This window comes from Onychostruthus taczanowskii, unplaced genomic scaffold (assembly GCF_017590055.1).
Source record: "Onychostruthus taczanowskii isolate IOZ18803 unplaced genomic scaffold, ASM1759005v1 scaffold70, whole genome shotgun sequence".
Classification (NCBI taxonomy): Eukaryota; Metazoa; Chordata; class Aves; order Passeriformes; family Passeridae; genus Onychostruthus; species Onychostruthus taczanowskii.
Genome location: NW_024504787.1, coordinates 783,732 through 807,509, shown reverse-complemented (window position 1 = coordinate 807,509; position 23,778 = coordinate 783,732). Strand labels below are relative to the sequence as shown.

Below are 23,778 nucleotides of genomic sequence, written 5' to 3'. Positions count from 1 at the left end.
TGGCCGCGCCTCACTTCCGGCGCGCCCCGGCGGTTGCCATGGCAGCGCGTTGCTAAGGCCCGCGGTTGCCATGGGGACGGGAGGGGAGGCCGCGGCTGGCGGAGCCGAGCCCCGCTCCCAGGACGCGGCGCGGTCGATGGCGATTTGCACTGCAGAGGGAGGCGAGCAGCCCTCCCGCCGCCTGGGAGGGCAGTCGATGGCCTCTTCATTCCTGCGTGGTCCTCCAGGAAAGAGGCGCTCAGATGTATTAAAAGGAATTGATATAGCGATCCGTGTGGACGCAGGCCCTTTGAAATCCGGGAGGCTGCCGCTGGCTTTCCCCCAGGCCTCTGTCTGCCCGTGTTCACCTTTCTGTTATCGACTGCCACAGGTGACGCTCGCGAAGAAGAGAAGCACTAATGAATGGTGCAGCCAGCCCCAGCCGCGCCACTGCCTTCAGCTGGCACTCACAATTACATGGATTTCTGACAGGATGAAATTAATTGATAGTAGCAGCATCTGCCACAGAAAAAGTCCAGAGGGTTTCCCAGCTGCAGAGCAAAAAGTATGCTAGGGAAGACTGTGGCCAGCAGGTCAAGGAAGGTGATCCTGCCCCTCTGCTCAGCCCTGGTGAGGCACATCTGGAGTACTCTGTCCCCTTCTGGGCTCCTCAGCACAAGGAAAACAAGGAGCTACTGGAGAGGGTCCAGCAGAGGCCACAAGGATGATCTGGGGTCTGGAGCATCTCTCTTCTGAGGAGAGATTGCTGGAGATGGGCCTGTTCAGCCTGGAGAAAAGACTGAGGGGATTCCCTAAATGCATATAAATATTCAAAGGCTGGTGTCAGAGGGGATGGTGCCAGACTGCTTCCAGTGGTGCCCTGTGACAGGATAAGGAGCAAAAGCCATAAGCTAAAACAGAAGGAAAGTCTTCATTATGCTGAGGGTGGCAGAGCACTGAACAGCTGCCCAGGGAGGTTGCAGAGTTTCCCTCTCCGGAGACACCCAAACCCCAGCTGGATGTGCTCCCGTGTCACCTGCTCCAGGTGGCCCTACCTTGGCAGGGGGGTTGCACTGGGTGTTCTCCAGGGGTCCCTTCCTGCCCTGATGGTTCTGTGAATTTTTTAAAGCACATTCTGATGTCATTCTCTGTATCCCAGGGCTCAGCCCTGGTATGTACAAACGACATCAGCAGTGCCAGGATGAACATGGATCTGGGTATTGCACTGCCATAGCCCAGGCACCAGGAAACACCAAGTCAAAGCTCCAGGCCACTCTTTAGATAACAACCATCAGCTAACAGCAGGTATTTTGCTAACACCGTTGATAATATGGGCTGCATGGCTTTGGAGAACCCTCCTATTGCCCTCCGATGAAAGCCAAACCCCACAGGCCGTGAAAAATCGTTGTCCTTACAGGTACATTCCTACTGAGCATTGTGCAGGCCTACCAGGATGCAGGAGGGAGCTGTGGGGTGGCCCAGTGCCCCGGCAGCCCTTACGCCCCCCCAAATCACCTGCAGGAGCTGTGCAGAGCACTCAGGCAGCAGGAGAAGGCTGAGGCTTCGTGTGCACTGCCTTTTCTTCCCAGGGATCGATAACTGGGATCTTCAGAGGGCAAAGAGCTGAGCTTTGTTCCACAAAGGCGACAAATAGAAATGGCTTCATTAGCAGCAGCGCCTGGGGGCTGCAGAAGGGGCCAGGGGCTGCAGGGGCCCAGGGGCTGTGCACACAGCCATGGCCTGTGCTTAGAGGGTACCAGCTCTAGCGTGGCCTCGGCCCAGCACGATGGGGGATGCCCCAAATCCACAAATGCTTGTACTAGAGGGTCTCAGACCACCCAGTACCTTAAGCTGAGAAACTCAGGCAGTCCTGGGCCTCAAGAACTGGGGGGTTTTGGGACTGTCCCTATTCACCTTTTAGAGTTCCATCCCAATTGCAAGCCTTGGAATGGAGCTGCAGCTACTGTACTGATTGCCCACAGCCCAGCACATGGAGCCTGCTCCCTGCTCCTTGGGAATGAGAGCAGGCCTTTGACCACATCCCCATCCCTGGAGCCTGCAGGAGCACACTGATTCAACTACTTGCTCCCAGCCCAGTGCTGCAGCTGGATTCAGTGTTCCATTGGCTGGGCTGCATTGTCCCCTCATCCTCTACCTTCTCTCTCCTGCTCAATTACAGTCCCTGCAGGACATGAGGAAGCAGGCATCAATCACGGCTGGTTACTCAGGTGACAGCAGCTGTGTCCCCAAGCTCCCCAGGGAGCACGGAAACACACATCACCCTCTGAGCTTGGTAATGAGTGGGGATGCGGGCCCACATGTGCCCTGCTGGCTCCCTGGGGCTGCGGTGCTCGATGAGCTGTGGCCAGCACTTCTCAGCAGTGCAAAGGGACACGACACCCCAATTAAGACTGCATCAATCCCCCTCCAGCTCTGCTTGGTACACTCACAAACAACCTCCCCCACACATGCATGCACACACCCCTTGTTCATGAACCTTCCTCCATCCCCGGTGGCCAGAACACAGGGGAGGACCCGCCAGACCACCGGTCCTCTGCAGGGGTTCTGTGTCACCCCTGTGCCCTCAACACGTTTCCAGCGTGACATCCCCATCCTCCGTGTCACCCCCGTGTCCCGAGGCCGGTCCGGGCGGGCGGCGGTGCTGCAGCACCCTGGACAGCGACACCGCTTCCCGGGTGGGCTCAGGGGTCCGGGCTGGGGGTGTCCCCTTGCCCTGGGAATGTCGGCGAGACTCTGCGTTGGGGCTGTTCCCAAGGGGCTGGGGCTGTTCCCGGAGGACTGGGGGCTGTCCTAGAGGGGCTGAGTTGGGGCTGTACCTGAGGAACTGCGGTCCCCGGGAAGCTGTGTGTTCCCAGGGGCCTGAGTCTGGCCTCAGCGGGGGACCCAAACAGGAGTTTCTGTCCCCTTGGGTGCCAGGGACCTGTCTTCTTGGTTGCCTCTGGCCAGAGTGTCTGTCCCCACGGGAGTCCCCTGTGCCTCTTCAAATGTACAGGTGGCTGCACACGTGTGGAAGTCGACGTGTGAGCCTGAGTGTGACGGTCTGAGTGTACATTCCACTGAGTTTTACAAGTGAACACAAGTGACCACCCACATATGTGTACCTCCCAGCTCCACCATGTTCACCTGTGTCCTCTGAGGGCACTGCTCGGGTGCCAGGCTGGTGCATCACTGCTGGCATCTCGCCAGGTCCAACCTGACAGCCCCACGGACATGGTCTCAGCAGCTCCAGTGTCATGTTTCCTTTCCTGGCACAGGGCAGCCTAATGGGATCCCTACCCATGGGTGAACTGCCACTGGGGGCTCATGGGTGCAAGCCCCACAGCCTGGCTGGCACAGCTGGAACTGGTGCCCTGTCTGATGCAGCCCATGTCTGTGTGCCCTGGTGGCCACAGGGCACCTGTTTACAACTCAGCGTTCCCAGAAGCTGAGCTGGAGGCAAGCAAGAGGTGGGCTGTGAAACCTCAGGCCCCACAGATGGCACCCCAGGCTGTCGGGGTGTCCTGCACCTCCAAACTGAGCCCTGGAGCTCGGTGGGTGGCACCATGCCCTGCACACAACCCTCAGCAGCAGTTTGGTTCAGGAGCTTGTTTCCTTTAATAGATACACGGAGTGGCAGCTGCGGTGGGAGTGCGGGGAGCAGGCCAGCACCGCCGAGCCCCGCGCTGAGGTAGAGGCGAGCGTCGCTCCGCGCTCACCTGCTTTGGCACCCTGGGGCACGCGCGGGTGGAGGAGGCGCCCGCCCAGCCCCAACGAGGTAGTTCGGAGTGCCCTCTTCTCCCTGTCACCATCTGGAGACCCTGGCACCCAGGCAGTCTTTGGTAGTGGGGGGGCTCTGCTGGGCAACCCTGCCCTCCCACCACCACCAAGCCCCACCCCGACATAAACCCCCAACCCCAGCCACACCCCAATAAGCTTCACCCCCACCATTCCCACCAATATCCCCATTATTTGCCCCCCCAGGGTGATCCCCCTGAGCTGAGGACCTGGGGGGCTGAGATGCCACCACCCTGGGGGTGTCTCAGGGCAGGGACAGCAAGCCCAGGCAGCACAGGAGGACTGGGTAGGGGCGTCTGCAGTGGGTAGGGGGTGCAGTATATATATCGGGGCTGCAGCGTAGAGGGGCTACAATTTATAGGGGCTGCAGCATATCGTGCCTGCAGTGTCTGCACGGAGGGTGTGTATGGAGAGGCAGTGTGGGCACCAGGGGTGTGTGTAGGGGATACAGTGTATGCATTGAGGCATGTACAGGGGCAGCAGTGCGTGCATCGAGGTGGGTTAGGGGCTGCAGGATGTAGGGGATGCAGCATGCAGGTCCTGGGGGTCCCCCAGGCATCAGGGCAGCAGGAGATGTATGGGAGAGTCACCTGGGGGTGGTGCCTTGGGAAGGAATATGTGTGTGTGTGTGTGTGTGTGTGTGTGTGTGTGTGTCAGAGGGCACGCGTGGGGATAAGGGACAAAAGGTCCCGGGTGGGTGTTCACAGCCTTGCATGGACACAGCTCAGTATTGCAGCAAGAGGCACCTTTGGGTCCCCCATCCCATCCTGGTGGCCCAGCTGGGTCCCACAGCTCAGCCCCCCAGACTCCGGGCATCCCCAGCTGCTTTCAGGGTGGGGGCACATCTGCCTTACGGCGAGGTGCTAGTGGGAGTGTGGCTTTGAGAGGAGGCTGGGAGCAGGGGGTTTGGGGCAGGCATGGGGTTTGGACGGGTCTGGGTGCTCCCTCCACCAGGTGCCAGGGTGGCTGAGGGCCGGCGGGCGAACAGGACACCTGGGGGACAAGAACAAGCAGGTTAGGGCAAGGCCAGGGTTAGAGGATAGACTCACCTGGCTCCCAGCACCCAGGCTGGGGAGTGTGGGACCAAGACTCATGGGGGCTTCAGCCCCCTGTCATCACTTGTGGTGTCTCCCCCAACCCAATCATCCTTGCCTGTGTGGGGCAGCTTGTGGGCACATTTGGCTGGCAGCCCCACATGAGGCTTAGCCATGACCTTTCCCGCTCATTAAATATTTAAGTTCTGAAGGTAAAGCCATTGATTTTAATTGTGGGGTGTCTCAGCAGGACAGGCATGGATCTGGGGGACATGGGCTGGGGATCTGGGGGACATGGGCTGCTTAGCCAGATTGGTGCACATTGGCACCCCAAAGGATCCTCTGCTCCACCAAAGCACCCCAACATCTTTCCCTGCACCATGCTCTGCAATCAGCCAAGCCCCACACCCAGCCAGAGACCCTCTGGGCATACAAGCATTGTGCTGACCCCAAATCCAAGCCCTGCCTTCAGGACCCTCGGGTGTGGAATGACCTTAGGTGCAGGGTCACTTCTCAGCCAGAGTCTGTCCATCTGTCCATCTATTCACCCCCCACTTTAGCCCTTCATTCCTAGCACCTGCTTTGGGCCAATTTCCATCCTTGTCAACCCCCTCCTCCTCCTGCCCCCTCTCCCCAAGCCCTGCCACTTCATTACGATGGATTTTATAGTAAAGACATCAGATTGAAGGAAGGACTTGCTGGCCAGGCAGTGGCTATAAGTTATTGGATTTCCCGGCCGCAATTACACGGGCCAAGCGGCCCTTCTATTTACCTGTGTAGACAACTCCATTTATTTCTATTGACATGTTGATACTGCTAATGCTGTTGGTGGACAGGTTCAATGCGGTCTCCTGTCTGTCATCTGGGGAAAGGAAATACCAATATGAGTGTTAAGCGAAACAGAAACAAGAACCTGTCCGAGACAGATAAGCCGGGACGCAGTCCCTCTGGGCATCCATACTCCTCTCCAGTGGCTTGCTGCTGCTCCCACCTCGGGTGCCAGAGAAAGGGATGACCAAGGCTGAAGTGTTACATCTCTTTACCTCGGTTGGAGATCTTGATGTTCATGGGGAACTGGGAGGCCATGGCCAGGAGGTTGTGCTGAAGTGCATGCTGCACCAGCCGCTGCTGCTCCTCCGCTGTCAGGGCCACCTTCTTCTCTGGGGGTTCCCCTGTCTCCAGCTTCTCCCGCAGCTGCTCCAGCACCGCTGCCTGTGAGGCAGCTGCTGCTTGGGCTGCTGTGAGATGGTGGCTGGCCAGTCCCACCGGGATAGCAATGCGCCCCGGCACTGATGCTGCCAGCATTCCGTCCTCTGCAATGAGCAAGAGAGCTCAGTGGGTCCCTCATCACCACCCCACCTCACCATCACCAGTGGTGCCAACTCCACCCCACCAGCAATGGGACAGGGCAGGCCACCACTCCCAACATCTGGGCTTGGTCCTTCTCCAAAGCCAGGGAAAATACACTCGTTTCACTCTTTGAAAGGGACTAGAAGAACAACATTGCTCCTATTTTCCCAAAGCAAAAAGGGCAAGAGCAGACAGGGAAACATCCCTGCTGTGGAGCAGCATTCATCTCTGGGAAGATGGGATCCTCACCCACCTTTCTTAACACTGTGCACTTGGCTGAGCTGGCCACAGCTGTGAGTGGAGATGCTAAGAGCTGGCAGGGGCATTTTGGGGGTGCCCAGCAGGGTTGGGGTGCTGGCTGGCGAGTAGTTGAAGAGTGCTGTGCCAAAAGTCTGCCTCCGCCCCTCCCGACGGTTGCTGTCGATAGCAGCTTGGAGCTCTCCGGGAGAGCTGAGCGCCCGCTTCTCACATTCGTAGGGATACAGGTACTTCATGTATCTGCACGGGGAGAGAGCCAGGGGAGATCCACAGTCATGCACCTCCCAGCCAGCCCCGTGCTGAGCAAAGAGCCCTTGGAAAGGAGCAGAGCCCTCCAACCACTTTTGTGGTACCCCATGTCAGACCCTCCCAGGGCTCTGGAATATCTGAGCCAGCGGGTGTCCCAGGAGAGTTGTCCCCCCCCCGCCATGCCGCCAGGCACTCACTGTGTGCGGAGGGTGAAGGCAGCACTGGTGATGGAGGTAGGTAGATTGAGGCCCTTGGTGATCTCCCGCCAGATCTTCTTGTTGATGACTTCGACCAGGCCACCCTTGTCTGTCACCAGCTGGTACAGTGTGTACAGGTCCAGCACTTGCTTGGCCATGATGGGGATGCGGTTCACTGGTGTTCCTTCCGGAGGCACACAGGAGACAGAAGGGGCTGTGGGGGGCTGCCCACAGGGAACCTTTGTACCTGGGATCACAGTCCCCAGCCTCCCCCCACTGCCAGTGCAGCTACCCACAATGGGAGTCACATCTCTCCATGCGCAGGTGAGCACCCATGGGCACCTGGGTGCAGGTAAGACCCCAGGGTGCCTGGGAGAGTGGCACTGTGCCAAAAAGCAGGGGAGACTCCAGCATGCTGGCAGAGGGTCACCTTTGATGGAGCTGTCAGTGCGGCTGGGTATGCTCTCATCTGGGATATGGAGCCACAGTGGGATGGGCAAAGCATCGCTCCAGACACCCTTAGGTAAGGTTGTCTCCCTACAATTCTCAGAGCTATCTGTACAGCACCAATCTATGAAATCTCTCAGAGCATCCTAGAGTGATTTGCTCTGTAATGCTCTTTCAGAGCCCCATAAAGAGAGACTCCATCTACACTTTAAAAAGGGACCCATTCCTATAACCTTTCTGAAGAGGGATGATCCCCACAACCCTTCTGGGACGACTCACCCTACCACCTCTCTATGGAGAAGTTTTTTCTTCCAACTCCAGACTCTTTCAGAGAATTCCTGAAAAAACTCTTAACCCTACAGATGGCCCTGGAAGTTTCCTCTGCTTAAAGGACTTTAGTGCCCAGCTTCAAGAAACCTGACTCCAAATCCTCTTCAACAGCTCTCAGCAGAGACCCTGACCCTTGGTGCCCCACCATCACCCTCCTCTATGAGGCTATGGGGCAAGGGAACATGTGTTCACCAGGGTTCTGAGAGCCCAGTATAGATCACCATGGTTTCCATAGCCACCAAGTCTGGCTAAAAACCCTTCCCCACTTTCTAAGCACGCCCAAATAACCTCACAGCCTTGCTGTGCTCCATGCCTCCTTGGGATGACAGTGTGGGCATTTGCTGGAAGCCGGGCAGAGGAGGCACAAGCATCACATCCCGTCCCACCCTGTCCCATCCTGTGCCATTCCACCCCATATTTATTCCTCCTGTGAGGTGGCGGGGCACAGGCAGTATTGGAAAGCCATCCATTTGGCCAAGGGAGGCTGTCACGACTGCGCTTCGCCCCTCAAACGAAGCCGTCATTCACCGCCATCCTCCAGCATCCCTAATTTATGGCCCTGATATTGGCTTGGCTTCTTCACATAAGCCTGAAAAATGAGCTCTTTTTATTCTTTTACTGAGTTCATTTAACTTTTTTTTTTGTGTGTGTCTGTGTTGTTCACCAGGTCGGGAAGGGGGAGAAGAGTTTATCCTCCTGGGAGAAAGGCAGAGATATTGACTTGACATCTGCTGTCAGCAGCTCACAGCTCTGCTCAGGGCTGCTGGCACAAGACCCATCACCTCGGGGGGGCCAGTTTGAAGGTCCCCAAACAATGAGTTTTCAGGGTCTCAGCCCTCACCCAGTGGCCCATGGATTTCTCTTCTCTCCCATCTCTAGCCTTGGTAGCTTATGAAAGTGCCTCGCTAACCATCTCAGGGCTGTGTGGGGTGAGTGGCCAATGCCTGTCCCACTGACAAAGGCACCTGTCTGCATCCCCACAGACTGAAGGGCACAAAGGCTCAGGGAGGTGATGCAGCCATCGTGTGGTGCTGCAATTAGCGCCTGGATTGATTAATAGCCCCTTGTTATCAACAGGGCATTCAGCCTGGGGGTGAAATGGGGGGAGGAGGGTACCCCAGTAAACAAATGCAGGAATAGGCCCCTTCTGTCCCTGATTACTGCCTTTGAGGTGCCACAGAAGCTGGGGCATGGCCATGAGCTGCCCCACTGCCTGTACCCCATTTCTGATGGTGGTGGTGGTGGTGGCATTACCTCCATGAGCCACCAGGGCCAGCTGTGCCCTTGTGCCATGGGGTGGCCTCAGAAGGTCTGCTCTCCCAACCCATTTTTCAGCCCTACAAAGTTTCCACTCTGCTGACAAATGTCAGTGCTGATACTGTTCTGACAGACAGCAGGGGGGATGCAGTCCCTTTCAGCAGAGCTCACTCTGTGGACATCAATCCCCCCTGGAGACCTTGGGGACACAGCCTGGATGTCACAGTCCCCTGCCCATGCACCTCTGGGTGCCCCAGCTGCACCTGCAGTGGTTCTCAGGTGCTGCTTCTTACCCAGCTCTTGATGACCCCTGGGATGCTGTCCTTGCCCCTCAACCCTTCTGTCCCCTTTCTCTTCGGTACCCCAGTCCAAAATCCCTGTGTCCTCCAAAAGGTTCATGCACACCAATCCCTGCACACCTGTACCTGTGCACCCACACCCTGCCTGCCCTCCCCAGAGGGATAGCACCCACTTTGGAGGGGAAGCAGGACAGAAGGGATGGAGGGCATAGGAGTGGGACATCCAGACACAGAGGGATGTGGAGCAGCACTGTCAGGGAAGCATTAGACCCCCTCCCTCCTCCCCACACCAGCAGGCACTTACTTAATTAGCCCCGGCCCCAATAGCGAGGGAGTTAATTAGCTCTGGAGAGAGAGATAATGAAGCTGCAGAACAGCCCATGAATCTTGCAGCTGATGAATGCTGGAGGGCCGAGGCAGTGCTGATGCTCCCACTCGCTCCCCACAACTCTGCACCAGGGCCAGGGGCCACCCATGGGGCAGTACCCAGCCCATCCACAGCCTACAGCTGTCCCCAGCGTGAGCCCTCTGGCCGTGCCAGCCGCTCACCACACACCCGTGACTGCAACAAGTTTGTGGCGTCCCAGCCCAACCCAAAAGTCAATCTGTGCAGCCCCACAGCCGGTGGGGACCCTCACCACCCTTCCAATGGGCAGGGCATGCGGGCAACTGCCCCACTCTGCCCTCCCTCACCCCATGCACAGCCAGCCCCAAAGCTCCTGCACCCCCCTCAGCCTTTCCCCGTTAATTAGCTCGGCATTAACCTCTGCCTGGGGTTTACTGGCTATCGAGCGGCTTGTTCATTAATCCACACACCAGCAAAAGGCTCTAATTAATACGGCCGGCCACACGCCCGCGCTCGGCAACTTTTAATTGTCGCAGGCCCGGCCGGGGAGGGCGAAGGTTAAAGCATTTATCGAGTCCCCGGGAGCCGGCTCGGCTCCCCATGCCGATAGCAAAGATTTCCGATGAGGATGGGTTGGCTGGTGAGCCCTTAACCCCTGGGTGCCCGGCGCTGCTCCCGCAAATTGTAGGCATCGCTGAGAGGTGCTGATGGTGGGCATCTTCACCAGGTGCTGCAAACAGGGAGCCCTAAAGGGCACTGCCAAGGGCATTCCCACCGGGCATCCCTAAGTCCTGAAAACTGCTAATGGGCATAATTAATGAGTGTTGCTAATGCTTGTCACCAAGGGGTATGTTAATGGACATCCCCACCAGGTGTTTCCAGCGGGTATCCCTGCTGGGCATCGATAATGGGCACCAGATATCCTCAACAACAACTGCCCGGCTTGCGGGAAGGTTCAGGGGGAGCACCACAGGACCTGCCTGAGGGATTTGCAGAGACCTGGAGCAGCTCAGAGCATGAGAACAACACACCATGAGCCCCCCACCAGCAGCCGAGGCAGGGGTGGCAGTGGCACCCACCCCAGCCACCCACCTTTACCTCTCTTCTGCATGAAGCCAAAGAGGTCATCCAGGAACTCCTTGCGTTTCGGGTCCTCATCCAGTTCATAGAGCTGGAGGCAGGAGAGAGAGAGGGGTCAGTGCTTCCAGCACATGCAGGTGAGAATGGGGAGAGGAGCAGTGCCTGGGGCCGAACACTGCCTGTGCCAGAACCCGGCATCACCCCTCGCATCACCCCTGACCCCACTTGCCTGCTCTGGCAACAACAAGAGGCTCTCTGTGCACCACTAACAGAATCCCCTGACACATCCTCTGGCTGGGTATGGGCTCTCCCTGTGCCTCAGGTCTGGCATGGCCTCCCTACAGACCACTGACTATGTTGGATCTTTGCTGCAGAGAGGCTGGGTTTGTGCCTCGGTTTGTCCTGCCTCTCATCCTCTTAGATGCAAGAATCATAGCCCAGAGGCATCAGCAAACCCAAAGCCCCAGACAGGACCCTGGGATCAGGATCCTCAGCTCTGCTCTGGCACTGCTGAGTGCTGGTGCTCCCAAAGTCCCAGCATGGGATCAGCATCCTCATCAGCCCACATTCCTCACAGGGACACCGGCCCACCTGAACAGTGGGGGATGATCCCATCCTGGGGAAGGAAAGTTGGCTCGACCATGCCACTGGGCACCATCAAGGGAGCTGCAAGTACTGGGGCTGCCATTTGTCCAGGATTGCACAGCACAAATGTGGCTGTGAGCATGCTTATGTGCGCTGGATGGTCTGGACACACGGACACAGCCTGAGCTGAGGGACAGCACTGGGGAGGCGAATGCAGCCCCTAGACCAGGTACACCAAGTGCCGGCTCCCTGTGGAAGTCTGGGCTCGCCTGATTCCAGCACAGCGCCTGAGTGACCATGACAAATTGGAGCCTGCCAGATCGATGGCCCAGCAGTAAAAGTCAGAGCACATGAAGGAAAAATTAGCACCAATCGAAGACACTATAGACACCAATTCCTCCCAGCAAGCCCGGCAAGAATTTAAAGCCATTGAAAAGAAACAAAACTCAGCAGTCCAGAATGGATTTCCAAAACGTATACAAAGAAATGCAAGCTGGAAAACAAAGTCAGGCACAAAATAGAGTCGTTTAAAAAACAATTGTGCTGGGAAAGGCCGTTAAAAAACAATAGAAAGGGAGCACACCCCCGCTCCACACAGAACATCATTCACCAGACAGATAAAGGGAGCTGTGCTTAAGGGTCGTCAGGCTGCAGGCACACCGGGCTGTGGGGAAGGGGGTGGATGCCATGGGGGCAAATGAATTCAGAGATACGTGAATGTAGGGATGTGGGTCTGCAGAGACCCAGGGCACACGGCGATGGGGTGATGCAGGGATGCAATGGGGGCATATGCATACAGGGACATGGGCATGCAGGGATGTGGAGTGTAAAGGCTTTGGGGAAATTGAGATGTGGGATGTAGGGATGGGGGAATGTGGGGACCTGCAGGGATATGAGGATGCTTCTACAGACCCCACGGTTCCCACCACTGAACAGACACATCTAACACAGTCCCTTGTCTCAGGTGCCAGCTGCCTGTCCCTTGTCAGGGACAGATCGGTGCTACTAACTGCCTGTCCCTAACTTTGTCTAGGGGTGCAACTGCCAGACTCTCACCCTACCCATAGGTGCTGACTCCCTGGCTCCATGGAGCTCCTTCTGCACTGCTTCCCTGCTCTCTGGATCCCACTTACCTATCCCCTCCTTGCAGCTGGGTGCTCTTGGAGTGCCCTGACCCCTGGGTGCCAGTATTGTGTGCCTCTCCACTGCAGTGTTCCCTGCCTCGCTCTGTGCCCCCTCCCCATCGCCTGCTCTTTTCCAGGAGGTCCCTGAACCATTGATTACAGTAACTAGGTCAGGCTCTGAGCAGAGCTCCAGGAGGCTGCTTTGATTTCTGCCCCAGGAAGGCTGTGTCAGCCAGGCTTTGCCTGCATTTTCCTGCCTGTCCATGCCTCTGGAAGGCCTCCACACCAAGTGCTTTGACATCCCCTGACATCTGGCCTATCAAGGCAGGGGCAAACCTTCAGAATTGGCAACTACCACTCATCCCACTGCAAGATGAAGCTGTGGCCTTCCCGAGGGTCACCTGGGGATGGGCTTCAGCACCCACACACTTCTGCCCTGGGTGCCACTCGTGTTTCTCCTTCCATGGATGTAGGCAGGATCCCACCTAGAGTGGGCTGCTACTGACTCCAGCCCCCAAAACAGGTGTGACCTCCAAGGGCCAGGTTCTATTTTTCCACTGTTTATTAACCTCTAACCTTTTATCTGTGGGGCACTGAGATGCAAAAACATATTACATCAAACGGGGAGCAAAGGTCAGCTTTTAAGTGGAGATGAGAGCGGAGCTGAGTAACTGGGGACAAGTCGGCATGGCCCCTGGGTACGCCTGGGATGCACGGGCTGTTCCATGAGATTTGGGGATGCCCAGGCTGGAGAAGAGGTCTCTTGGGTCACACACAGTCACTGTGCAGGGACACATACCTCACCTGGGTGTGCATAACCCCACATGGGCTGCCACAATCCCACGTGGGGGTGCACAAACCCATGTGAGCATATACAACCCTACACAGGCATGAACAATACACCTGGGCTTGCACAACCCCACAAGCGTGCACATCCCTGTGTGGGTCCACACAACCCCATAACCCACACAATGCCCACACAACCCCCTCGTGGGCATTGCACAGCTCCACAAAAGCAGAGGCACAACCCTGTACAGGGACACAGATCCCCCTAGTGCCACACAGAAGGTGGAATGGGCATGTACAATACTGCACAGCCTTGCATGGCGCGCACGTAGAACACCACAGGAGCATGCAAAGCCTGTGATGCACAGGGGCACAAATCCCTACACAGGCACACACAGCCATGTCTGGAAGTGCACAGCCTCCCACGGGCATGCACAGCAGTCTGGTGTGTGCCCAGACTTCCATGGGCACACATCAGACTGCAGGAGCATCCACAACCCCATACACACATCATGGGCACGCACTCACAACCCCGGAGGGGCATGTACAACTCCAGAACAGAACACACGGCTCTAAATAGGCATGGACAACCCTGACAGGCACACATAAATCCCAGGTAGGCTTGAACAGCCCCAAATGGGCAAACAGATCCCCATACATGTGTGCACAACCCCAAACAGACATGCACAACTCCAAATATGCATGCACAAACCCTGTACGTGCATCCACAATGCCAGATGGGCACACAGAGCCTGAAACAGGAACACAGAACTCCAGAAGGGGATGTACAGTCCCACACACGCATTCACAACCCCAGACAGGCATTCCACGTGGATGGGCACCCCTGACCTCACAGGGCACATGCTGCCCCAGAGCATCCCCTGCCATGCACCTTGGAGCAGTGGTCTGAGCCTTGCTCAGGGGCAGTTGTGCAACACAACCAGCGGCTCCTGCTTGTGGTGACCTATGAGCAAGGACCCTTTTAATCGTGTTTGTATTGATATAATTAGTAACTCATTTAACACCATCGATGTAACTATATTCCTCTATAAACGGAAGTATTAAACTGTCAAGCCCCGGGATCAATATCCCGCCGCTGTGCAGCACAGCCCTGCTCCGCCAGCCTCGGAGACCTGTCTATGCTTGGCCACCCCACTGGCCTTGTAACCCCAGCAGCACCCCACCTCCTCCTGGCACTGCTGGCCTGGGTGCTTGTGCAGGACTAGCTCAGTGTGTCCTCATCCCACACCCCATGCTGGGTGCAGCTCTGGGACCTGCTCCCTCCTGTCATCCCATTGCCATGGTGACATCTGTACTCCTTAAGGGATGGGGATAAGGGGGCTTGTCAGGCAGGTTAAAGGTCAGTGGGTCGAACATGCTTTATTAACAGGATGTGAATAAACCTTGTGCTTCCTCCTCTTCCTCCTCCCCACGATTAAGTAACATTGTTAACACCACTCATTCACCCAGGACATTACTTTCCTGGAGCCAGGAGGGCTTCTAGAGATGAAGCTTGGGTCCCTGAGACCCCTTAGGCTAGCTGACACACTAGACAGAGGAAGGATGTGATGAGGTGCTAAGCAACCCGCCAGGCACTTCAGCTTGCTCTGGTCTGTGAGTCCCCACACAGTCCCCCCTGGGCCCGGCTGCCAAGAGAAGTGATCTCAGTGGGACCCCCACAGTCCCTGCTCAGCTGCCACCGCCTGCTGGCAGCGAGGGCTCAGATCAGCAGCCAGGATTTAATCCACTTAATATGAGCTGTATCGATCCTAGACCCCGCTCAGCTCCCCCCCGCCATGCAAACCCCCCAAACCTGAGCTGCTTAATATCCCCACATTGATTAGCCACTCTGCTAATTTTTCCATCTGGCCAGTGTTCACGCAGCACGCCCAGGTAATGCTCACCTCCCTGCACCCCCCAGCCACACACCACGGGTGGCTGACTGCTGATGCACTGTTTTGGAGTCACTGCACCACTTCGGAGCTCGACTGCCTCTGAGATTCTTCCCGAGGAAGATGGTTGGTGCACAACCAAGCACTCAGGCACTGGTGTGTCCTGCCCTGTGCCCTGCTGGCATGCCTCAGTTTACCCTGCAGATAATCACAGGATCTGACCATTCCCAGCTGAGGCACAGCCCCGAGCACACTGGGGTTCAGGGATATCCACAGTTAAGAGTCTTCCCTGCCACGGGGCACACACAACAAACTAAGGGTTTGCAGGTCCCTCCCCCATCCCCATTGCCAGAGCTGGGGGGCAGTTCACTCCCCGCCAGGCACAAACCACCCCCTGACCTTGCAAGCCACCACTTGCCTCTTCCACCAGTTGTTAATAAGTTAATGGTTACGGGACGGCTTTGCTGGGACGGCCGGCTGCATTCGAAGGCAGTGCTGGCTCGTGGGGGCACACTGCTCCCTGACCCCACAGCCCTGAGGGGTGTGGGGTGCTCACTCATCCCAACACCACCAACCTCAGCAGTCACCCCACCAGCGTGGCTGGACACCTCTGTCTGGGGACCTCTCCCAGCGCTGCGTTTCCCCCTCAAAGCCTTTCATCATGCTTAATATTTAACGGCGCTTTATAGAGCAGGCAGGTTTAATCAGCGCTGATAATGCGGCAGATCCGGCAGGTCATTAAAACCCCCCTTCCCGCCGCAGCCGCTCCCGGGAGGGCTGCCTGCTGCAAACATTAACCCGGCCCCAAGCAGGGCTGGCTGGCAAGCGCTGGCCTTGGGACAGCAGCCCCCCACCCACAGCCCGGCCCCGCCAAGACGTGGGGCGCTCCAGGGTCCCCAGCCCTCTGCTTAACGCTCTCCGCAGGAGAGGAAACTGAGGCAGAGAGTGCTGGCATGGGTCCCCAGCCCTCTGCTTAACGCTCTCCGCAGGAGGGGAAACTGAGGCAGAGAGTGCTGGCATGGGTTCCCAGCCTTCTTCTTAACGCTCTCCGCAGGAGGGGAAACTGAGGCAGGGAGTACTGGCATGGCTCCCCCACAGGCTGGAGCCAGAGGAAACACGGTGCCCACGGCTGGGTGGTGGCACCATGGGCACCGTTCGTGGCCCCTTGTCCCGTCTGCGGCACGGGGGAGGCAGTCCCGGCTCCCGGCGATCAGCCCCTTGCTACTCGTTCATGGCTGAGCAGGCAGGGAGTCAATGAGCGGATTTGCTCGGGTTAACCTCCCTGACCCACCGGCGCTTGCTGCACCACTGCCTCCCCCTCCATCCTTGCTTTCCTCTCCCTGTCTGCCTCCCCCTCCATTCTTGTCCCCCCCCGCCCCTGCTCCTGATCCCTCCATGGGTGACTGAAGTCGTGAGACACCCTTCCCCTTCAATCCCTTACTAGGTGACTGGAGCCATGGCACCTTGTCCATGACCAGCACCAGCCCAGGTGTCCCCAAGGGACACACACAGGCACCCCCATGGTACTTGTATGGGTGAGCACACAGGGCGTGCTCTAGCACACATCAGGTCTGTGCAGCACACATCTGCTGTGGGGCTGTGTGAGTAGGGGGTGCACCCCTCGGGGGCTGTGTGCATACCTGGGATGTGCATGGGCTGTTCAGTCCCCCTCCCCACCATGCACCTCTGGCCCAATCCCCTTCCTGCAACTTCTTTGATGGGACAATGCAGAAGGAAAGGTTGGTGGCCACCCCAAACCACACCGTGAAAGCAACCCCAGCCCCCACCTTAGCTACTGGAAGAGCTGTGTGCCTGTGCAGAAAGAGCATCTGGGACTGGCTGTCACTCATGCCTTCCCAGAGACATGGGACATAAGTTCTGGATCCATGACAGACACAGCTTCACCAAGAGAGGCATCTCCAGAGGGTGCCCTGTGCCCCAGGAGCAGGCTTCCAGAGCCCCCATGGGGGTCTGCTCACCCCCTGCACATTCATGTGTACTGCAGCTCGCTCTGCAGATGCACACACGTGTGCATGCTCTCCTTGTGCACCCTCACCCTGGACAAACAGCCCCAGCACGCACACTCACACAGCCCCTGTATGTGCTCCCTCTCTGCACAGACCCTGTCCACACTTATGCATCCCTGCACACTCTTCACATACACACACAATCCATCCATCCATCCATCCATCCATCCATCCATCCATCCATCCATCCATCCATCCCCTTGAGACCAGAGTCCACCACCCAAAATCCAATCTCCCTGCTGCAGACCTGCCCAGCTGCCTGGCAGCACAGGAGATTTACCTCCATTATTAGCCCAATTAGTGGATTACTGGAGACCCAAGTTGATGAGAGGATGCATCCTCCCCAAATACTCAAATGGCATCTGATTTCAGGGAATTAGCTGGGGAGGGAGCTGGAAGCAGCCTCAGTGTGAGCTCCTGATGGTGCTCCTCTCTGCTCCACAGTGAGGGTAATCTCACACCCTCAACTAGTTTTTACACCTCCTCTTTGGAGCCCCATTCCCAAACCCTTTGGACCCCCATCTGGAAGATAGTGTTGTGGCAGCTTATGAGGCTCTGCTAGCATCCCACAGACTCCAGTGGGGCCAGGAAGTGCCCTGGGGGCAGCAATGGGAGCAGGTGACTGGCACTACCAGGAGTGCTCAGCACTGTGGGCTGGGCAAGAGGCAGCCTTGGAGGGAGCTTAGCTCTCAAACCTTGCCTCAAGCACCTGTGGGTCCATGCAATTCCAAGATTGTGACACTAGCACGGGCATGCAGATGCCTAAACACAGTGGGACACCCCATGTGTGCCTGTACATGCACACGGGTGTGTTCAGACTCGTGTGGGCACACACACACACTGCCATACACACACCCAGAGCCACACGGATCCATGAACACCTGCGTGCTCATATGGACCCATTAACACATTCCAGCACTTCCATGGGTTCACACACACTCTGCATGCTCCTGTGCATCCATACAGACACACAGGGTCTCCCAAGGACTGCTACACACAGGGTGGGTCCACATACACCCATGTACCCCCACATTTACATGTGTATTTATACAGATGCACACACTCAGGTTGGTCTGTGGGCACACACCCCCCCAGAACACCTCTGTTTGTCCTTCCAGCCACATCTCAGCAGCCCCCCTGTCCCATCCTGTGCCCTCCACTGCTGCTGGGTTGCCAGAGCTGTTGAGCTCCAGGGTCTGGCATACTGACCCTTGCTGCTGATGCCACCTCCCCACTGCAGGTGGTCCCAGATGAGGGGCACAGCTCTGCTCACAGGTTTGCTGGAGAAAGGCCTCCAGGCACACAGGGATAGGGGCAAACACACTGCGTCCATTTCTGCCTCCCTGACTCTGCAGTAAGCAGAGACCCTCTAATTTCGCCCTGGGAGCCCTTGCTCCTGCCCTTAGGTTGAAGATGCACTGATGGTGAAGAGGGGGCTGTGGCATGGAGACCACTGCCCTCTCCTCAGAGTCCCCCTCTTCAGCCACCTCCTTTCCCTGAACATTCCTGACTCTTATTTCCTCCATCCCCAGTGACAACACCACAGGAGAAAGCAATGGGGACAGAGGTATGAGGATGCACACCACTCATTTTGGGATGATCCTCTGTGGCACAAGAAGGTCTTTGTCTACAGGGACACACACACCTCCAGGCTCTGAGATGCGAGTGCACACATCACAGCTGGCAAGCCCTCCCTAAATGCACCTTAAGGACAGGTGGGTGGGTGCAAGAGGCAATTCCTGGCATCAGGGACAGGCAAGGCAGGAGGAACAGCCACTCCAGGGTTAGGCTGAGGATAATGGCAAACAGCTGCTGGCAAAACCAGCCACCCCCAAATTAACCACTGAGGTTACCAGGCACCTGGAGCTCCTAAAGGGCTGGCTGGGGCTCAGCCCCTGCCTCCCTGGGAAGGGAGGAAGGAGCTTCAGATCAGGATCCTGATCCCCCCAGTCACACATGGCTGCGAACATGCCAGAGGGGCCCTGGCAGGGAGGGCATCCTCCTGCCAGCAAACATTCTGCTAACAGAGAGCTGGATGCAAAGCCCAGATGTTTGAGTCCCTCCCACCCCAGGGAATGGAGAAGAAAGCCCTGGGTTCTGGTGCTGTTCTTCTATCACTTGGAGGAAACCAGTGCACCCATCCCTGTCTATATGCATGGTTTCCCTAGGGGGAAAGCTGAATTCATGGAGCTGAGCTTGGCACTAGAAACCCCAGGCTCTCACGCGTGCCCTCCAAGTCAAACATAATGCAGCACCACAGAATCAAAACCTGGAGGCATCCCAGCCCTTAGGGCTCATGGCTAACGCATAATCACACCCCACTTGGTGCCCCCCACCTCAGGGCTGGATCTGCCTGACAGGCCTGGGTGTGGAGACCTCCCAGACCTTTGCCCAGGTCTCTACCCATGTGTCCTTATCAATGTACATAAACCGGCGCCGGGGGCTGATGCAAGAGGCAGAGGTGAGGGGGTCTCTCAGCCTTGTAACACTATAGCAGCCCTCCCAGTCAGAGCAAAGGTCTCACCAGCCCCCCCTCCCCAAACCAGCACCTCAGGAAGCATATAAAACTACAGCATACATGTGGGATATTTCCCCCAAAAGCTCCTCCATGCAAAGCAGCATTTGCCTATTAACCCTATGGGGTTTGCCACAACCACCTCCTCCTCTGCTCCCATTTTTAGCACCACTGTGCTGTGTGGAAACCCTTCCCCAGCTGGTCCTGCACCAACCTTCCACCCCATCCCCATCAAGGCATCCTCCCCAGTGCACAGAGATGGGCAAGTCTCTCTCTGCCCACTTTCTGCCAAACACCCTGGATTTGGTGGTCCCTGTTCACTTAACTGTGCCCCCAGTCCAGAAGGATGAGAGCAGGGACAAACCCTGAATCCTACCCTGGATGATGGCATGATGGTTTGGGCAGTTTCAAGCAGGGAGTCCTGGTGGAAAATACAGTTCTGGCTACCACAAGGATCTCTCTCCACCTCGAGGGCCCTCACAACCAGACTGCCACTGCCCCAGAACTTTCCAGCAGACACATGCTGCCCCTCCATCTCGCCCACAGCATCACAGCCCAACCCCTGGGAAACCTCCAAAAGCTGAAGCACAGCCACCCTCCCCACTCAGAGCGGAGAACCTGTTCCCCAAGCTGGGTGAGCCACAGCCCTGCAGCCTGGGGAGGACCCAGCAGGGACATGTCCCTCCCAGGCAGGGGTATGTCCCCTCCTGCATGATCTCAGGGGAGGGACAGGAGTGACAGCCATCCTGCAGACCCCAAAGCAAGCTGGCACTGCAGCCTGTTCCAAACTGCAGAAGGACATCCTGTTGTTCCCTGGGCTCGCTGTGACACACCACAAGGTGGGAGACACAAGTGTGGGTCTCCAGATGAGGGGTCCATCACTTTTCCAATCAGGGTTGAAAAAACCCAAAGAGAAATGAGCCAGCTCTCACCCTGGGAAGCTGTGGCAGGGTTTATCCTGCACCCCAACCTCTCCTGTCATCCCTCTCCCACTATTCACAACATTCCTGCTCTGCACAAGGAGCACGGGCAGCCCCAGACAGGGGCAGGGCGGGAGGCTGAAGGACGAGAAATGCCGGGGATGCTTTCCTAGCCGCCCTGGGAGGGAGGAGCTGCTTCCCACCTCCCGGCTGACCCCGGGAACCGGACAGTCAGCCTTTTTCTGTGCAGCGGGGTGTAATGTAACACTTCCCGGACGAGCTGTTTGGCCTGTGCAGTTCACCCATCCTGGCCCTTCCCGTGCTGCTTCAAGGCAGTGTCAGGCGCTGGCAGCATCCCTGGGCACAGCCGGGGGGCATGTGCTGCCCGTGCCCTGTCTGCCCCTCTACCTGCTGCCTTGTAGGCAAGGGATGAGCCCCGGCCCCCCAAAATAACGTGTTGAGCAATTTGAAACAGAAAAGGCAGCAGCCCACCCCCACAGCAGCAAAAAGTTTGGGTTCCTGTTGCTGTTCTCTTGCCCTCCTGCCAGAACTGGATGAGATTGAAGTGCCCTCGTCCTCCTGTCCCTGAGCAGTACCGTCCTAAAAAGCCACACAACAGCTGTTTGGGGACATCTCTGTCTGTTCTAGCCCCATACCACATTTTCCCTGTCACCCACTATGCCTCTCTCTCCCGCACAAGGAAGCTGAGTGCACAGGGAGCAACAAACCTGCCCTGGCGCTGTGCACTCCATGCCCACACCCTTGAATGCAGAGGCACCCGCTGTGTGCAAACCAGAGCTTGCACAACACGGCTCAGATGAGATCCACATGCACTAAATACAGGGAGACTTTTCTTCCATCCTTTACATGAGCTCCTGAAGCCCTTTCCCTGTGTCCTCAGCACAGAAGGATCTCCCCTACACTCACCAGGAATGAGGGGACAGGGTGTATGTGCGACTTCCTCCAGTGCAAAGAAATCAGTGAGCTGCACTGACCAAGTGTAATACACCCTGGCCCTTCCAGAGACACAAGAACTCAGCTCCACAGCTCACCAGCTCTTTGGGGTGACTAGACACCAGAGCCATTGCCCTTTTTCATCTCTGCAAAACCCCCATGGACAGGGATCAGCCTGTTTTACCCACTATAGAAAGCATCAGGATGGAGCACAGATCAGGGTGGGCACAGAGAGATGCCTGGACATTGGACACCCTATCATGATGCAGGGCCTGTGGACAGGCACAGGGGACACCGAGGAGGTGGGGTCATGAAGCAGGGTTGAAATGGGGTTTGGTAGCAGAGAAATAGGGAGCACATAAGATGATGACGATGCCTATAGGGTGAGACAGGGCTTGGGGAGAGGGGAAATGAGGAGCATTTGGGGGTACCCATTTAGGGGAGGATGAGGTTTGGGGGCAGTGGGTGAGTACTGGTGGGGTTTCATTTAAGGTGGGATCGCAATAATGGGGATATGGGGGATGTCTACTCGGGGCGGGTCAGGGCTGGGGCATGGCGTTGCCCAATTAGGGTGGGACGCAGACAAGCTTTGGGAGCAGCGTGGGGCATAAGGGTTGTCCATTCAGGGAAAGCTGAACCCGAGTTTGGGGACCATGGGAGGGATACCGGGGATGCCTGCCGGGAGCAGCCGGTGCCGGAGCAGTGATGCCTCCTTACCTGCTTGAACTGCTCCTCGTAGGTCCACTCGTGGTGCGGTGGCGGCGGTGGGTCGCGGGGCTCCCCTTCTTCCTCCTCTTCCTCTTCCTCCTCCTCGTCGTCCTCCTCCTCCCCCGCAGCGGCGAGCGGCGGGCGCGGGCCGGAGGCCGGGCGGCGGCGGGGAGCGGCGGGCGGCGGCCCGGGGCCGCGGGCCAGGCGGGCCGCCTGCTGCCGCTGCAGGCTCTCCATCACCGCCGCCAAGCGCAGCCCCCCCGCCGCCCCCGGCCCCCGCGGCGGGGCGGCCGGCTGCGGGCACAGGGCACGGCCTCAGCGCTGCCTCCGGAGCCGGAGGAGGAGGAGGGAGGGGAGGAAGCATCCCCCACCCCAGCCGCTGTCCCCGCCGCTCCCGGGGGCCTTGCCCAAAAGTTGCCCGCAGAACCGTCGCCGTGCCGGGCGCGGCTCCCGCCGCCGGAGGGGCTTCCTCCCCCGCCGGGACCCCCGGCACCCTGCCCCGCGGGGGACCCGGCCCTCCGCTGCCACATCCCCGCTCCTCCGGGGGACGCCGTCCCCGCTCCTACCGGACACGGGTCCGACCCGAGGAGCCTCCTTCCTCCATCCCGCTGGGGACCCATGTCGTGGCGGGACTCCAGCCCCAGTTCCACTGGGAACCGCGTCCTACCGAGGATCCCTTTCCTCCCCGGTCCCAACGGAGACATCCGCCCCGACGGGGAACCCTCTCCTACCGAGCCCCCCACCGCCCCGTCCCCGCCGGGGACCCCGTCCCGATCCCTCCGGAAGGTCTCACCGGGTGCCCCGTCCTCCCGGGACGCCCCTCCCGCTCCCACCGGGAACCCCGATGCCGCTCCCTGTCCAACGCGGGTGTCCCTGCCCTGCTCCCGCCATGCACCCCCGCGTCGCCGGAGCCCCTCCGGCCGCTCCGTCCCTCACCAGGGCGGGTTTGGCCGCCAGGCTGGGGTTTTCCACCATGCCGCCGGCTCCGAGCGCCGCCCGGGGCTCGCCCCGCCGTCCCGGGGGGCACGGCCGGCTGCTCCGCCCGGTCCCGGCCCCGGCCCATATATATATTTTTTTTTTTTTTTTTGCAACAAGTGGCAGTCAGACAGCAACACCCCTCCCCGCTCCCATTTGCTAGCGCACGTCTAGGGAGTCACCCGGGGAGGGCTGGGCTTACGGCAGCCCCGGGGGATCGCCCCGCCGAGAGCCGGCCGGGGCCGTCCTGCTGGGGGCCGCGGGAGGGACCGGCACCCGGGCCGGGGGCGCAGCGGGCTGGGAGACCCCCAGTGTGTGTCTGTGTGACCCCCAGTGTGTGTCCATGTGTGGGTGCTGGACGAGGGGAGTGCATGGGGGTGTGTGCAGGCTGTGCACACATAGATGTGTGAGGAGAAGGGAGTGTGAAGGAGGGAGGGGTGTGTGAGGGTTCTGCGCACACGTGTGTAAGAGGGTGCTGCGCGCATCACACGGCTTTTAGGGGGTCTGTCTGTGTGTGTGTAGATACCTGCTGTGCTGGGAGAAGGTGAGTGTGTGTGTGTTCATTGCCTGCGTGCGTACAGTGGGATGGATGAGCCTCCCCTACACGTGTGTGTGCGGGGTGTCTGAGCAGCCCTGTGCCTAGGCACAGTGGGAGAAGTGATGCACTAAAC

The 23,778-nt window shown here is 58.2% G+C and overlaps 1 protein-coding gene across 1 annotated transcript; it reads right to left on the bottom strand.

Annotated features, from left to right (window-relative positions):
* Positions 1 to 4,624: 4,624 nt before the first annotated feature.
* Positions 4,625 to 23,107, bottom strand: ARID3C (AT-rich interaction domain 3C). The gene is made up of 9 exons (XM_041422057.1): positions 23,069 to 23,107; positions 22,699 to 22,986; positions 22,142 to 22,426; positions 10,640 to 10,712; positions 6,863 to 7,046; positions 6,412 to 6,656; positions 5,852 to 6,121; positions 5,581 to 5,670; positions 4,625 to 4,767 (listed from the first exon to the last, which is right to left on the bottom strand). The coding sequence occupies exons 1-9, from the start codon at positions 23,105 to 23,107 to the stop codon at positions 4,625 to 4,627; spliced, it is 1,617 nt and encodes a 538-aa protein (XP_041277991.1).
* Between the last annotated feature and the right edge of the window lie 671 nt (positions 23,108 to 23,778).